This window comes from Ruditapes philippinarum, unplaced genomic scaffold (assembly GCF_026571515.1).
Source record: "Ruditapes philippinarum isolate M1 unplaced genomic scaffold, ASM2657151v2 ctg2635_1_1_1_1, whole genome shotgun sequence".
Lineage (NCBI taxonomy): Eukaryota > Metazoa > Mollusca > Bivalvia > Venerida > Veneridae > Ruditapes > Ruditapes philippinarum.
In genome coordinates this window covers 25,041-42,098 of record NW_026864628.1, presented here as the reverse complement: position 1 = coordinate 42,098, position 17,058 = coordinate 25,041, and the positions used below count along the sequence as shown (strand labels likewise).

The 17,058-nt window shown below is 33.1% G+C and overlaps 1 protein-coding gene across 1 annotated transcript; it reads left to right on the top strand.

The window, feature by feature from the left end:
• The first annotated feature begins 270 nt into the window (after window positions 1-270).
• Window positions 271-7,172, top strand: LOC132726319 (uncharacterized). The gene is made up of 5 exons (XM_060711627.1): window positions 271-518; window positions 3,314-3,587; window positions 4,737-4,897; window positions 5,868-6,089; window positions 6,431-7,172. Exons 1-5 carry the CDS (start codon window positions 500-502, stop codon window positions 6,868-6,870), a joined length of 1,116 nt encoding a protein of 371 aa, XP_060567610.1. The 5' UTR covers window positions 271-499; the 3' UTR covers window positions 6,871-7,172.
• Window positions 7,173-17,058: the final 9,886 nt, after the last annotated feature.

Here is a 17,058-nt window from a genome sequence, read left to right as displayed (position 1 = left end):
AAATTAAGTTTGTCTTTTGTACATGATCTGATCTCTGAATATATGATATCAGTTGGATTGATACGATATGATATGATATGATATAGTAGGAAAAGCTTACAAAATCATGCATTTATCCATGAGCATATTTTGTAAGGGGTCTGTCTATACGTATTCTGAGTAACGTATATACGAGCATAGAGAATCACGTCTTTTATAAATATACATGTAGCATATTCAAGGTAGTGCAGGTTGTAAGTAAAATCGAAACAAGAAATCGAGAGATCACATATATTTATAAACTAAACAAGTGACAATGTATGGAAAGTGAGAAATTTTCTATGGAAGACATCTTCAAACCAAACTATTATTTAGAAACTAAAAGCAATTGAACTTAAGTCGGGAAAAGTAACATTTTCTGAAAATGAAAATCTTCGTATCAAGGTAAAGGTCACCATCAAAACCGAAAATAGAAAAACCAACAAAAAATATCAAACGACTACGTGTCTGTCAACAGAAAATGAGCTCCTCTATAGAAGGTAGGTTTAATTATTATATATTTTAGAAATTCTTAAACATATATGAACATTACAATTAATGTAGAACAGTTATGATGTAGGCATTTTGTGCAAATAAGTATAATAATATTCTATGTACTGTAACAATTTTCGGATATGATTTTTTAGATTGTGTTTTGAAATTATTTTGTGGATGTTTTATACTATTTTTTAGGAGGCAAATATGGTATCTTTTATTTGCATTATAAAGTTTTTATTTATATATTTATCGATCTGAATTTTCAAGAAGTTTTCCTAAACAGTGGACATACGGCTTTTATCTGCACAACTGACCCAATTTTAAACTACAAACAGTAAATAGGCCTATAGATCATTACTACACTATTATTGTAAATTGACACAAGTTTTTGAATTTGAAGATTATTTAATTTTCATAAGCAATTAGGCTACTCTCCAGGGACGGCAAAATCAGGTTGTCCAGTAATTTACTATAATAATAGGCCTACTTAGTTACTAACTGTACAAGTTAAGAAACATGAAGAAATGCTTTAAGATAAAAACGGACACGTAGGCCTATTTCAAAATCAGATTTTGCCAGCCCTCGTTTTAGACTTGATTCACATAATTTGGAAATTGAACAAGGGTTTATAATGGGATTGACGGAGAGAATAAGTTCTGTAAATTATGTTATCAAAGTGTTATTCAATTTGAATACAAATTTTGCTATGGTGAATATGATAAATTTTGAAAACACATTTTTTATAAATGAGTCGATGTAATATAGAAACAATTATTTGGAATTTCTTTCAGCTTCCTAAAGGATAATTAAATGTTTATCTTTAAATTTAAAATTGATGTTTATTAATTTGTTTATTTATGTATATTTGCCTGAATGTCGTAAGCATAGTTATATTGATTAAAATGTCTTTACAATATATTGTATGTGTGTAAATGGCGAATCCAAAGACAATGTTCATTGTCGATTTGCTAGTAAACTTTAATAGAAAAGAATTGTAATAAAAGTGTGGTGTTTATTTTTATAAAAGATGTAGGTCTAATGAAAATGTCCATTTCGTCATTCGTCAGTTTTTTAGGTAACTTAAAATTACTGACGAGTTTGTGAGATTGTCAAAACAATTTTGTGTTTGATATTCGATAATTAATTTGATTAGTTACATTTTTTGCCCGCTAACATTTTTGCCCGCTCTCATCAATATCATTGACGTTTAAACTGCTTACTTATTTACTTGGCTTTTTTTAAACTGGTAAAATATTTATATTGTTATAAACTGAGCATTCGTAAAGACATTTTTGTACAAGCAAACATACTGGTTGAAGAGATAACCTCGACACTAAATCACATACTGTATGTGCGCGGCACATCTATTATCTTTGTGTATATTTACAATTTTGACGCAGTCCCCCAAAGAAAATATTTTGGCACTGCACTACACTGAATAGAGATGGAAACGATTACCTTTCAAGGCACTGAATAAGATATCCGCTACATGGTCTTTTTAAACCACGAAAGTGTCAGTACATAAAGTCAACACTTTAGTTTATTAATTCGAAATTAGCTCAGTCGTTTATTTTTATTTTTACATTTAATATGTTTCATCTCCTTTTTTGTTTTTGTTGATATATAATTAGTATTTTGTTGATTTCAAAAGATTGACCTGTGTTCAAGATAAAACTTAAGATTCACCTGTGTTCAACATAGTTCTAAGTACATGTATCTTCTGAAGTTCTCTGGTAGTTTGGTAAAGAGTGTATATAGAGAACATTTTTGGGGGTTTTGTAAACAAAATATGAAGTAAGCATAAGCACAAAACCACCAGTCTGTACATACTGGTTTAATATTAGATGGTTACCATGTGCATGTCTATTGGAACAATAGGGTTGAACAAGTGTTGGTGCTATCTATAAATGTGTCAGTTATCTTTGTGTGGGAGTTATCTTTGTGTCGGAGTGATCTCTCAGTATAAAATTTAGTAATGAGTATCAAAGAATTGACAGCTTAGTATGCAGGCATATCCTGCAAGAATTAAAATATACATGCACCTTTTTCTTACAAACATGTATATTATACTGTATCTACATTATTCCTTACTATAATATGATGCTGTCAAAGTGTAGATTGATGTTGTGTAATGATAAGACATGATTAATTATAAATGACTGGTAAACGAATGCTATAGCTACATCATTACACAGTTTTTCCTATGTAAAAAGGTTGTCCTTATGCTTAAAATGTATATTTGTGCTCGATGGCTTTTCCTTTTCAAATTGGTTGCATTCGGTTTCCGTTGTCGTTAGTTTATATGAATTTTTTTTTTAAGTTCAGTTTTGAAGCTTTTAGACACACTTGAATCTGTTACTGGAACTAACCAGTACTATGTAGTGAGTGTAAAGTTTCTGGCTCAAGGAAACAACGGCTTGCCCCTGAAGGGGTTTGAACCCGCATGGCTGGCGATCCTCAGATTACTTCATGTACTAGTCTGATATAACTCTTTAATTCAATGCAGAAGAAAACAAAACAAATTTATGTCTCTAATTATTAGTTTCCTGCTCAGAAATGTTTGCTCAAATGAAATGCACCAGGTCTTTTCATTTTGAATATAGCTTCTTTCATTGTTACAAAATCCCAACTGAGCTAAATATTTTTTAATTGGTAGTCCCAAAATGATAAAAAAAATAAGGCCGGACATAAAATTTAGATAAGATCCGGCATATCTTGTTATTTCAAGCCAAATAAATATTTGCAAAATGACGTGACAAAATGTAATATAATGATCTTACCAATGTTTTTTTTCTAGATGTTGAATTTGAAGTTATTAAAGAAGATGTTGAAAAGGAAGAAAATGGTGATGAACAAATTCGCCAGGAAAACATCGAACTCATGATTGAAATTGCCCATCTTTGTAACAGAAGAGATCGGTCTAAGGTGGAGAACATATTCTTGCTTGGAAAAAGTGGTGCTGGAAAAAGTGCGCTTGTCAACACGGTGATCAAGGTCATATCCGGGAAGTATACGCCAAAGGCGAAGGTTGGGGCCGGTGGGACACAATCAAAAACGTTAAATCTAGAGAGGTATTTGAACTACTGATATAATTTCTGTAAATATCAGACGGTTCATTAAATTGATTCATGTTAAATATAGTTTTCTCGGATGACGACATGGCAATCAGTTTTCTTTGATTTTGTCCTTTGATATATATCAGCCTAATAGTGTCTGGAAAAGCTACAACCAACCCTGCAAATGTCTTCTCATTAGTTGTATGCAAAAATGAATCCTGAATGAAATAAATGTAAAAGTAATGACGGTTATCATTAAAAATCAATTATAAAATAGAGAAAAACAGAATCCCTAAAGACAGTCCAACACAACAAAATTGAAAATGTTGCAGGCTCGGTTTGATTGAGCCTGTTCATGGACGGTACTGAAAAGTGCAAGTTACCGTCCACGCCCCCTAGCACCGGCTTAAGCAGAATTCAACATTTAACACGAAAATGGTAAAATTTTGAATTTAGAAACATCCGCAGATGTGTTCATACGGCGGTTATCATGGAACCTTCAATGTGACACAGTAGTGCCATTCCATGAAAAGCGGCGTATGGTCCCCAAGTAAAAGAAAGCTTTTGCCCTAAACGAGAAAACAATGGGCGGAACTAAATAAAATGGAATTTTGACAGGGGATCTGAGGTTATGAAGCCTGCATATCACAGATAAGACGTCAAAAGACAAATTTAAAAAGCAGGCAACATATCCTAAGGGTGATTATACAGTATTCAAGTAGGAATACTGGAACCACCTAAATTGAAAATTGCCGAATAGAAGAAACTTAAAGTACCGCATAACATGTATACACAACAAAAATGTCGTATGACATCGAATTCTTTAATGTGAGGGGAACTACGTTGGTGGTTCTACTCAGGTACCAGCCACTATATAAATTAATTTAGGAATGGGCTCCAATAGTCACCATATGTTAGACCTATAAAATGTTTGTATTTCAAACCCCATCAAGAAATTAACAAAAACAAAACTTTAACATAGATCTATTATCTCTGCGTGTATTAAATCTAAATACCTGTACCGTATACCATATAAATACGAGGGGTGTTCAAAAAGTTCGTGGACAAACCGTATATTTTTGAACACACCTCGTATATTTAATATAAATTTTATAGTTTCCATGATTTTAAGTTATTGTTTTTTATAACGTTTCTGGTTTTAAGGTATAAAAGTTGTGGTGTTACACGTGAGGATATCACCGATGGTACACAGCGTGATCTCGTGCAAGGAATATTACCACGACTGCCCACCATACTTGACGCTGCTGGGAAGGGTGACGTTAACTCGGAGTCTCTGCAAGAAATAATAGAGCTCCTCATCGGAGGTAATTATGTTCTTGACCATGAACTGTTATAAACATGATGTTTATTAATCAAAGGTTTGTCCTTAACGTTGTAAGATGTTGTTTAGTTTTTATATCCTTATTGAAGGAATGATGTCTGTCCTATAGTATGTATTTACCAGTACTATCATTATAATCCCAGCCATGTTGATTTCTTGTGTCAGTGTCTATAAGTGATAGTATTGTTAGTTAACGTTCTCTTATTGCTTAAAATACTGTGTAACTTGATGATAAATGTTTATAAAGTATTGACATTGGCCACTTGACTATACATTTTATGCTTATTTGTTATACATACTGTGCATACATGGGCATATTGCCCGAATGTATTCCGAAATAAAATCTTTATTATGAAGTGGTTTGCTAGAATTCAGATTAAGATTAAGTTTTATCAATCTAATCTGTCTCATTTTCTTGGTGGTTGATATACTGCATAAGCAATTTGATATAACGATGACTTCTTGAAATTATTAAATATCTTACTTTACTTAACATTTCATTAGATATGAATATTTCATATACTGCTTTTTAGAATTTAAATTTATAGAATAAGGTCATTTAGAAATTGTGCCTCTGATTCTTGAACTGTAGTACTTTGTCCATCGTTTGTATAAAGTGAGGCAAGTTGTGTTTATATAACACGAAAAATGTTTATCTTATGCAAAGTGCCAACCGTATACTAGCATATGCCATTATGTATTATACATTATATTATAAATAAATATGAGCCATGCCATGACAAAACAAACATAATGGATTTGCGACCAGCATGGATCCAGCCTCGCAGTCTGATCAGGATCCATGCTGTTCGCTATCAGTTTCTCTACTGGTAATAGAGTTGGTAAGCGAACAGCATGGATCCTGATCAGACTGCGAGGCTGGATCCATGCTGGCCGCAAACCCATTATGTTGGTTTTGTCATGACGCGGCTCATATTCTAATTTATTTGCAGGGTATGTACCACCTGGCACAAGCATCGAGGCTCTAGAGAAACTACAGAAAGATTACGGTGTCGGTTCGTTGAAGGACGTTGTATATACAGAATGTAATCCAAGCTGGAAGGTGACTAAGGTTGTGTTTGTCCAAAGTTGTCGTGACGTAGTGCCAGAAAACCTGGTCGAGTGTCTTCATACTGTACTGAAAAAGACCGACCCTGAAACAGCGAAACCTTTATGTAAGGATTCTAATCTCATATTCTATACTTGAAATTAAAATACTACATTTCTCCAATAAGCAATTGTAAGTAATTGTAAAAGTTAATCTTATCTGTTCATTATTCTGTATAAGCAATAATTTTGTATAATAGGAAGATAATTTTGAGACATACTATGCTCATCCTTGAGTATTGAAATGTATGGAATTCCTACTGAATATGTCTAATTTGAATAAAAGAATGAATAGGCTATGTATGGGAAGATGCGTTTCCTAAATTGGTCAAGTAAATGAATAAACAGTGGGTTAACATTTTATTTTTTGAGCTTTTTATTTGTTGATCATATTAATGTATATTTACAGACACTGGAGACGTTTATGTGGTCATTACAAAGTACGACTTGGTGAAAAGTCAGAGCATGTACGACTGCGGGTCTGATGATAAGACGGTTTCCATGAGTGATTTTAAAGCTGTGGAAACTAAAATTGCTGAGGTGTTCAACATTCAAGGAGCGTTGGAGGATAACCGGATACGTTGGGTTAGTTACACAGATAGAGTGAGCAAAGATAACCCCCACATTGACAATATTGCCCTCAAATTTATCAGGAGCATGGTGAGGCCGGTAAATCAACAGGAAACAGAGCACGTGAAACCTGTGATAACAAATGCAACGAAAATGAAGCTTGAAGCTAGAAAGATGTGGCTGAGTTCTAATTTCAATCCTTCTCAGTTTGTTCTCATCGTTATCAGTATTATAGTGGCGTTCTTTTTGTTTAAACTTTTTACAGCACCTCTCAAATGAAAAAAAAGTATAACGTTTACAGTGCTGCACAAGAGATTACAACACTGTGACGTGGCTATCTAGTATCTTGTGTAAACATTCACGTACATGCATATATAAAGGAACTAATAAAAAATCTTGTATGTTGTAATTAATGTTGTTACCACACAGTGAAATTTTATATATGTATATAGAATCTAATTACGCTTCTTAAACAATTTTCAAACAGCAAAGAATATGTGAAAAATGTACTGCAAATTTTTGTCCACATATGGAATCATTAAAATATATCATTTAGTTCTTATCTAAAAATTTGGCTCAGACTTTACAGAAAATAAATTTCAAATTACCTCCCTTTATTAGCATGAAAATGTAAATTTTGTAATATCTTTACAAATAATGCTTTTTGGAACTTACAATATTGATAAATATTCATTTTAGCATGTTACCTTTTATACTGGCATTGCTTTTAATATTTACATGTTAATATATATATGACTTTATGATACAAAATTAAGTAAAGTGACCCAATCTGATCAGTGATCAATGAAATTAATATTGACCTTGTTAAAAAAGTACATCAGATTTACAAGTAGATTTCATATAAATTATATTTGAGGTCACATTTTTCTAGAGTTGAGAAATTTAATGAATTTCGTTATTTGATGATTTAGTTATTTACTGTTTTTTGTATGTTTTTTTCCTTCAAACATTGTGATTCCCAAAATTATGAATCTATTTACTAGTAATTGTAGTTGTGATAATTCATGTGTTATTGTTTCTTCTTTTAACTTCCTTTTAATGATTAAAAATGTTTTGCTTTATCCTTGTGAAAATAAAAATAAAGATAACTCGATCATCTTGGTGTTTCCTGACCCCACTTTAAAATAAACCTAACGAAACCGATTTTTGAAGTGAAGTAGTTTGGAGCAAAAAAATATAAAAATTTCTATGGGGTTTTAAATATGTAAATGGATTCAAATAGAGTAATTGGGCCCGCTTGCTATAGGTTTCCAAAGTAGTTAATTTTGCAGTATTTTACAGCTTTCCAAAGTCAGTAAGTAGGCACGGGCCTGTCTGCATGTTCAAAGAAGTCATTGAACCAGGCCTTGTGATATGAGTTTTTAATGAGTAAGTGGGACATACCTTGCGTTAGCGATGTCAAAAGTCAGAAAGTGGTCAAATGCCTTGCTATATGGATTTCCAAATTGAGAAAAAATGTGTCAGAAGCAATGCTATCTGTATTTCCAAATTTAGTTAGCAAGCACATGTATTGCCATACCGGTTTTGGGCTGGGGCTTGCTGTATGGATTTCCAAAGTAAGTCAGTAGGACAGTCCTTGCTATGCTGATTTCAAAAGTGAGAATGTGGAATCAGACCTTGCCATATGGATTTCCAAATTGAGTAAATTAAGTGGATTTCCAAATTGAGTAAATGGTCACAAGCAATACTATATAGATTTCCAAACTGAGTGGCCCAAAGGGCCTTGTTAATAAAATTTAAAAACAAAGTGGGGAACAGGGGCCCAAAAGGGCCCTTGTCATAGGGATTTCCACACAAAATTTGGTCAGACCTTCCCTATGGTACCCAAAAGAAAAAAAACCCCTTTCCCCTTACCAAAAGGATTTTTTTTAAAATTGTTTTTTACAAGTAAACAGGTTTTTTTGATTTTACTTTTTTCCAAATTTAAAAAGTGGGGCCCCGGGCCCTTTTGTCGTGATTTTTTTCCAAATCAAAGTTCTTTGGGGGCCAAAGGCCCTTGCAAAATTTTTTTTCTTTTTTTTATTTAAATTTGAGACAGGCGTTGTTTTAGGGTTTTTCCTAAAATGGGGAAAGGGGGAAAGGCCCTTGTTTATAAAAAAATTTAAAAAAGTCATCCCCTGTAATTTGGGGACACGGGGCCTTTGTTTGTACGGCTTTTTCCGAAGCATGCCTGCAAGTTGACACGGGCCTTGCTTGTAGGGAAATTGTTTTTCCAAAAGCCCATGTCTGAAATTTGTCAATTAGGCCTTTTGCTTACGAAATGTCCAAACCTGAGAAGTGGGGAAAAGGCCTTGCTATACGGGGTTCCAAGCCTAAGTTAGTGAGCCAAAGGCATTGCCTTTGCGGATTTCAAAAGTCAGTGAGCACGTGCCCTTTCCTTTTTGGATTTCAAAATCAGTAAGTAGGTGACATGCCTTGCTTTTAGGATTTTTCAAAATCAGTGGTACACATACCTTGTTATAGCGGAAATTTCAACGTCAAGTAGTTGGGCACAGGGACCTTGTTTAGGGATGTTTCCAAAGTCAGTAGTGGGCACGACCTTGTTTTAGGGATTTCAAAATCATGTAGTATTTGGGCCACAGACCTTGGGTTTTAGGGATTTTCCAAAGTCAGGTAGTGAGGCACAGACCTTGTTTTAGGGATTTTTTCAAAGTCTGTTAGTGGGCACAGACCTTGTTTTAGGGATTTCCAAAGTCTGTTAGTGGACACAGACCTTGTTTTAGGGATTTCCAAAGTCAGGTAATGGGCACAGATCTTGTTTTAGGGATTTCCAAAGTCAAGTAGTGGGCACAGATCTTGTTTTAGGGATTTCCAAAGTCAGGTAGTGGGCACAGATCTTGTTTTAGAGATTTCCAAAGTCAGTTAGTGGGCACAGACCTTATTTTAGGGATTTCCAAAGTCAGGTTAGTGGACACAAGGCCTTGCCTGGCTTACTACTGTTTTTCGAAAGTCAGTAAGTTCAACATATCATTCAAGCATCTTTTTTTAAAAAAGATGTCAAACTTTGAGACCTTTTTTGTGATGTTAAATGTATTGTGAATTCATCTACAAGATAATTTTTGAGCAAATTATATTATGTTATCGTACGCCCAAAATTCGTCTACTTCAGATTTTACACCTTACTTTTAATTAACGATATTAAAGTACATGTTCCCCCTTAAATTTTTACAGTTTTATTATACTTTTTTTGGAAAAAGACCACGTAATTTAAATTTTTTTGTTGTTTTTGAGGGGGTTGTATTTTTTTTTTTTTTTTTTTTTTTCATTTTTCTTTTGCACAGCAATTTTCCAAATAATTGTATTTCTGAAAATCAAAGCTATATAAAAAGACTCACACTCGATTTTTTAAACAATCTGTGCGGGGGTTCAACATCTCGTATCTGTTTGCGTTAATAAAATATTGATAGAAGTTTAAAGTTTTGGCATGTGACTGGTATGAAGGACAGGTGTGAAGATCGCTGAATAGAAATAGTATAGTTTAGTGTAACATCAATGTTTGCAACGGCTTTAAAATCATCACAGATTAAAAAAGTTCAAACACTTTTAAAAAAGCTAGGGATTTTCTGGGATTTTATCATCTTGTTCCAGGCTAAATTTTAATGAATCTGTGAGGAAATTTTATCTTTAGATGAGAGCTCAAAGAAAAAAAAAACACTCATTCGATCCATGCATGTGAGAGTAGATAGATAACGACAGTAACGAGATATTTACAAACGCGTATCCTCTTATATAATTATAGCCTATTAAAAACTTTAGGAAAGTGATCAAAGCCCTCCTCGAATGTAGAAAAAGTGACAACGATATTATAAATCACATTTCCATAACAACCCGCAGTGCTGCTTTCAGTTACAGTGGCATTTAATTGATGTAATTACACATTTTTGAATGTGCATAATGTGTTCTGTCTAGACAAACTAAGGATTCAAGGCTATATAAACAAACGTGAGTTGTTGGATTTTTAGGGGTGGGGGATGTTTTGTTGTTTGTTGTTGTTGTTGTTTTTTTGTTATTGATTTTTAAAGTACTTTAAATTTTACTAGAATCTGTCAAATAACTATAGGCCCCTAATACGATTTTGTAAAGATTTTATAGATACATGCACAAATAAATGACTCACTATTGCGCTACAAAAATTTACACATACAGAGCCGTAGCCACATTGCTAAACGAGGCAGTGATTAACCTAGGTTAAAATTTGAGAAGTTAATAAATACATTTTAATAGGTAGAACAACCGATCTGGAAAATAAAATAATTAAGTTAAAGCAGAATAGACTCGATCATATATGAAGGATGCTAGATTAAATGGTCTAGCTTTGATTTCACTTGACTATAGTTATAAGCACATCAGATTCTCCAATTGCCTTAATTCGTCTGTTCATGAAATACATTCATGCTGTTGCAGCGGTGGCGGGGTGGTGGTGGTGAAAGGGGTTGTTGTAATTATTGCTCTTGATAAGTAGATGTATGTATCAAATACATTAAACATGTTGTCAGCATACACAAAGCATGCACTATCAAAGAAACTATTTGGATTATTGTCATCCCAGACACTTACTTGAAGCCCGCCCCCATCCCCAACTCCTGCGTTCCTTGAAATATTAAATATGCATTATGGTACCCGTACATTTTTTCCGCTGTATTTTTGTTATTCTCTTAGACTTATCAAATATACACAGCAGTATATTTTTGAACACATATAAACAACTTCTTTAAACATTCTAGTTATAATCAGCTATTTGTCACATCCACAGTATATAAACGATTTGTACCCCAACCGGATCTTGTGAGAATATCTCAACATCAGTTCCGTACAGACAGGCGGGGTGACCCACAAAACTTTTTAAGACGGTTTGTTTTTTAATTTCGGGTAACGGTTTTTAAACTTTTTAATAATTTATAAAAAAATAGGGTTTCTTGTTTATAGATACATCTTTTAACCACCCTTTTTTAAAATTTATGCGCATAAAAACGCTTGTCCCTTTCGTTCTTTTTTTTGTTTTTTTGCAACAACCCCTTTTAACAAGCAAATTTATGACTAAAATTTTTTTATTTCATTTATAACTCATATTGAATCTTAAACTTTTTCTTTTTTCCTCGTTTCCGACAGAAACCTGTTGAGAATATTTTTCCTTTGAATTAATTGTTTAAAAAACAAAAGTAAATAATAGAGGAAAAAATTTTTTAAAACTGTACCCGGGTTTGCTAAAAATTTTTAAATTTTGGAACCCTTCCCCTACTTGGTTTTTATTTTAAAACCATCCCCTTCCCGCTTTCACCCCACTTGTTTTTTATTTTTTTGCCCTTTATTTTTTCCAAAGGGAAATATCTTGGGGGAAAAAAAAGGGAATTTTTAAATTTTGTTTTTTTTTTCCCAAAACAAGGGGAAAACCCATAAACAAATTTTTTTTTTTTTTTTGGGGGTTCCCTTTTATAAAGTAACCCAATTTTACTGCCATAAATTTTGGAAACCTTCATCATTTTTTTCACTTTCCTTTGGCTACCAATAAAAGAAGCGGGTTTAATACCGAATTAGGAAAAAAAATTATTTTCTTAAATAAATTGTATAACCAAAAAAATTTCTTATTTAAATTTTTTTTCATTCATTTTTCTTTTGAAAAGTTTATAAAGCTAAGATAAAACTAAGTACTTAAACGTTTCTCTTTAAGTTCAAGGGCCCCTTTGGGGTCATATAAAATCCATCCCCCTTCGAAAAAAACCAGGTTTTATTTTTGGCAGATTATTTTACTATTTTTCAAAAAAGCTTTACCCCTTCCGTTATTTTAAATTTTTGTTTTTTAAAAACAAGGGGTTTCATTTTTCTCATAAAGGGCCTTGATTTTTTTTTTCTGACATGACGACTAGGACACTCTTAATAATCTTTTTAAGGAATTTTCCCTTGAATTTTGGTTGTTTGAACGTTTTAAAAGGTTTTTTTTACCCTTTCAATTTTATTTTCCACTTATTTTTAAATATTTTGCCAGGTCTAAAAATTTAACTTATTTTGTTTTTTTTTTCACACAACTTAAAAAAATTTATCATTGGCTTCATAAGTTTTTAAGTCAAAAAAATATATATAAATCCAGTTTTTTCTATAAATTGCATTACATGTAATTTTTAGGAAAGGATTTTGGAAAAATTTATTTTTTAGTTGAGGGTCTTGACGTAGCTTTCGTTTTAAAAAAAACTCCCCTTTAAAACACAACATTTAAAAGGGGATTGGGAATTTAAATTAACGTTTAAAAATTTTAAATCTTCCCTATCTGTTTCTACAAAAACGTTCGTATTTTTCGATTTTGTGCACTTCAAAAAAGGCGTTTTTGGTTTTTTTTACATTTTCTTGATTGGAGATTAAAAATTTTTAAATCCCTTTTGTCTTTTAAAATTTTTTATTTTTTGTAAAATCATGGCTTTTAAAGTTTCCCTTTTTCTTTTTTTCAGTTTTTTGTAATTTTTATTTAAATATTTTTATTTTGATTTTTAATTTTTTTTTTTATTGTTGTCAAACCCGAGAAATGTTTTATAAGGGAAGCTTTTTTTTCTTGTGCCAAATTATGAACAAATGTTTTCCCATTTTTTTTTTGAAAAGGGAAAAGGGGGAATAAGGGCAACCTTTAAAATTTTTCATTTTGCCCGTCAATAAACAAAAAAAATACATTTTAAAAATTAACGTTCTTCCATTAAAAACTTTAACAATACTCAAAAGTAGGGTAAGATAAAAATTTGTAAAATTTCCCAAAATAGGGCCAAAAAACCAGAAAATAACGTTCAGTTTACGGAATTGACCTCTTTTGGGTTTAAAATCTTAATTTAAAAAGTTTCCCAAAAAACAGCAATATTTTTTGCAGGGGACTAAATTATTTTTGTTATTGATTATTTTGTAGTTCGAAAATTTAACAATTCAATGTTTAAATAAACTAAACCCTATGAAATAAGACGGATTTTTGTAGTTTTTCAGTGTTGATCACCCCCCCGAAAGCAGTTTCGTGGTTTCGAATATTATTTTTATAGGCTTTAATACTAACAATTTATATTTTGCATAACTTAAAACGCTTATAAAATTTCTCTTCTACGATAAAATAAGATTTTTACTAACCTAACGTCCATTAAATATAAATATAAATAACCAATATATTAAACAAGTTAAGCGTCAGAAAATGCTGACAACTGACATTCTTCTCACAAGATCGGTTGGGGGTTCAAATCGTTTTTACTTGTGACATCATGTATTATATTTTTTTGATGATATCGGTTTTTTTTTTCTTTTTTTTTTTTTTTTTTTTTTTTTTTTTGGTTTTGTTTTCTTTGCTGTGTGTGTGTGTGGGATGCGGTGTGGCGTTTTTAAATAAATAATTTTGACTGGAAGTTTTTTCAGGAACATTTCAAGTATGCCGACTAAATACATGACCTGGTGTTAAAGATAAAGATAACTAGGTTTGAGTGACTTGGGGGGGATGTGGTTGGAGGAAAACAAAGGAACTGTTAATTCACATTAGACTGGCTGCTAGTAACAGCTGGGAGATCGTGAAGATGTTGCGAGAATATTGTTGTTTAGGTAACATAGGTGCCGCAAGAGCTCTATTGTTAAAACACTTATTAAAGCACTATCTGGAAAGTAACATACCAAAGCTAAAGTCGGACAAGGTTCAATCACAGTCTAACACGTTTTTTTGGGAGAGGTATTAATAATTACTAATATTTTTTGTTTTTTGTTTGATGTAGCGATTGTATCCGTTCTTGCTTTGAATACATGTATATTGTAGTAACACTCGATTTAAGTCGAATTTATTCTACTGCGAAATAGTAGTGTTGACCACCTGGGTGAAGGCTGGTATGTCGGATCATACAGTGTAGAGATTTATGAATTAGTACACTGGGGTTACTGAAGGTAGCAGGGAGGCGTATTTGGTTGATTGTAAAATTGATTGCAAATGAACTTGGTGTATATTTATTAACTTTTTTCAGGGGAACTGAAATTATTTCATTCAGACTATAATTATACAGAGTTTTTTTTATTAAACTTCAAGTATAGAATTGACGAAAAAACAGATATTTATTATGTAACTTTGGTTTATCTATAAGATCAAAATCTGAATACTTAACAAAATACAACTTATTTTTATTTCATGATGTTCTTTAGGTATGTAAGTTGTGGTGTAATGAAGAAATATAGATGGGAGTGAAACCAGAAAGACAATACTATACACTGCGCAGTCTTTGGTTGGCTTTGCTACCATATTGATGTGTGGCGGGGAAAAAGTAATACAGACAGCGCGGAGTTAGAGGAGATTCTAGAACTTCTAATAAGGTGAGGGTATTGAATACTTGAATCTAACATTGAGTATTGGACAGGGTACTTGTACTGATATTGAGTTAAGTATGTTCTAATCATGACGCGTTGTTGAAAAAATTTATATTTTTATATTAACAATCGTCACTGGCTTTAATATTATGCCGAGTTTACCCCTTAAAGCATAATTTAATCTTTTAAACTCCTCTGTAACCAAAGAATAACTATTATTTTGAGTTGATGGCAAAAACAAGAGCGAACTGGTATATCACAAAACACTGGCAACGTTACCTGTAAATATGAAATTATAGACAGTGGGCTTTGTCACCAAACATTATATTGTTTCATTAGCATTTTGTCATAAATGTAGACTATGTAAGTACTTGTGTATTTTAATTAAATCCCTTAGCTGCTATGACCGGAAGAAGTAAACAACATTTGCCTCAAGTATAGAGCAAGACCGATCGCTCACGTCCATGCGGTTTTCAGACAAAGCTAGATATACTGTTGTTCTTAAGGTGCAGTCAGACAAAGTTTTATACTGTTTGGTTTATTTTAAGGTGCAGTCAGACCAAAGCCTCTATACTGTTGGTTATTTTTAAGGTGTGGTCGACCAAGGTCAATTACTGTTGGTTAATTAAGGTGGGTCAGACCAAGCTTCTACACATGTTGAGTTATTAAGGTATGCGGTAAGGCAAGCTCTATACTGTTGGTTATTAAAGGTGTGAGTCAGACCAAGCTCGCACTGTTGGTTATATTAAGGTGCTGTTTCCAGGCCAAGCTCTTACACTGTTGGGTTATTAAGCAGTGCGGCTCAGGCCAAACTCTTATTTACTGTTGGTTCATTAAGGCTGCTGGCAACGGGGACCAAGCCCCATATCACTGTTGCGTATTAAAGTGTGGCTCAGGGACAACGCTCTTAACTGTTGGCTATTAAACGCTCGCGGTCAGGCCCAAGCTCTTATTACTGTGATTAATTAGGGTTTGTGGGGTTTCAAGACGCAAGCTCTATTACTGTGGTTGATTAGGTGTGGTCAGACCAAGCTCTTAACTGTTGGCTATTAAGGTCGGTCAGGCCAAGCTCTATACTGTTGATTACTTAAGTAGCGGTCAGGCTAAGCTCTATACTTGTTGGTTTATTAAGGTGTTGGTAAGACCAAGCTCTATACTGTTGGTAATTAAGGGTGCTGTGGTTCAGACAACTCTTAACTGTTGGCTTTAAGGTGTTGATCAGATCAAAAGCTCTATACTGTTGCTATTAAGGTGCTGTCTGACTTAGCTCTATACTAGTTTGGTTTTTAGGTGTTGGTCAGACCAAGCTCTCATATAACTGTTGATTATTAAGGTAGTTGGTCAGACCATGCTCTATACATTGTTTGTTATTAAGGTTGTGATCAGATCAAGCTTCTAAACTGTTGGTATATTTAGGTTTTGGTCAGACCGAAGCTCTATACTGTATGGTTATTAAGATGCGGTCAGACCAAGCTCTACACTGTTTGTTTTTTAAGGTAGCGGTCGAGGCCAAGCTCTATACTGTTGGTTATTTAGGTTTGGTCAGACCAAGCTCTTTAAATGTTGGTTATTTCAAGATGCGGTCAGACCAAGCTCTACACTGTTTGTTTTTAAGGTGCAGTCAGGCCAAGCTCAGCTCTATACCGTTGGTTATTAAGGTGTGGTCAACCAAGCTCTATACTTTGGTTAAATTAAGGTACGGTCAGGGACAACCGCTATTACCGTTGGTTTTAAAGTGCGATCTGAAAGCTTTATGCTGTTGGTTTATTAAGATGGCGGTCCTGACCAAACTCTATACTGTTAGTTATTTAAGGTCATTGTGGTCAGACCAAAGCTCTATACTGTTGGTGTGATTGAGGTGGTATTTTGTATGGTATTTTAATTGTTATTTGAAATCCTCTCAAAATGTCATTGCAGCGTGAAACCAGTACATATTTTAACATGTTATGGGCTTATCTTTAATATATCAATTAAATCAGGGCATGTTCAACCTGGTACCAGCATTTGAAGCATTGACAAAATTACAAGAAGAACATAAAGTTGGCATTTTAAAGAAACCATATTAAAGAAAACAGAGAGGAATGGAGGATGAACAAGATTCGTAATTTGTTCACAAGCTGCCGAGAGAAGAAAAGTTCCCCGGAT

Bases quoted from the DNA above. Each gene is read 5' to 3' on its own strand.
- LOC132726319 (XM_060711627.1), top strand. The intron at 3,588-4,736 runs GTATTTGAACTA...TCTGGTTTTAAG, and splicing joins AAAACGTTAAATCTAGAGAG to GTATAAAAGTTGTGGTGTTA. The intron at 4,898-5,867 runs GTAATTATGTTC...ATTTATTTGCAG, and splicing joins AATAGAGCTCCTCATCGGAG to GGTATGTACCACCTGGCACA.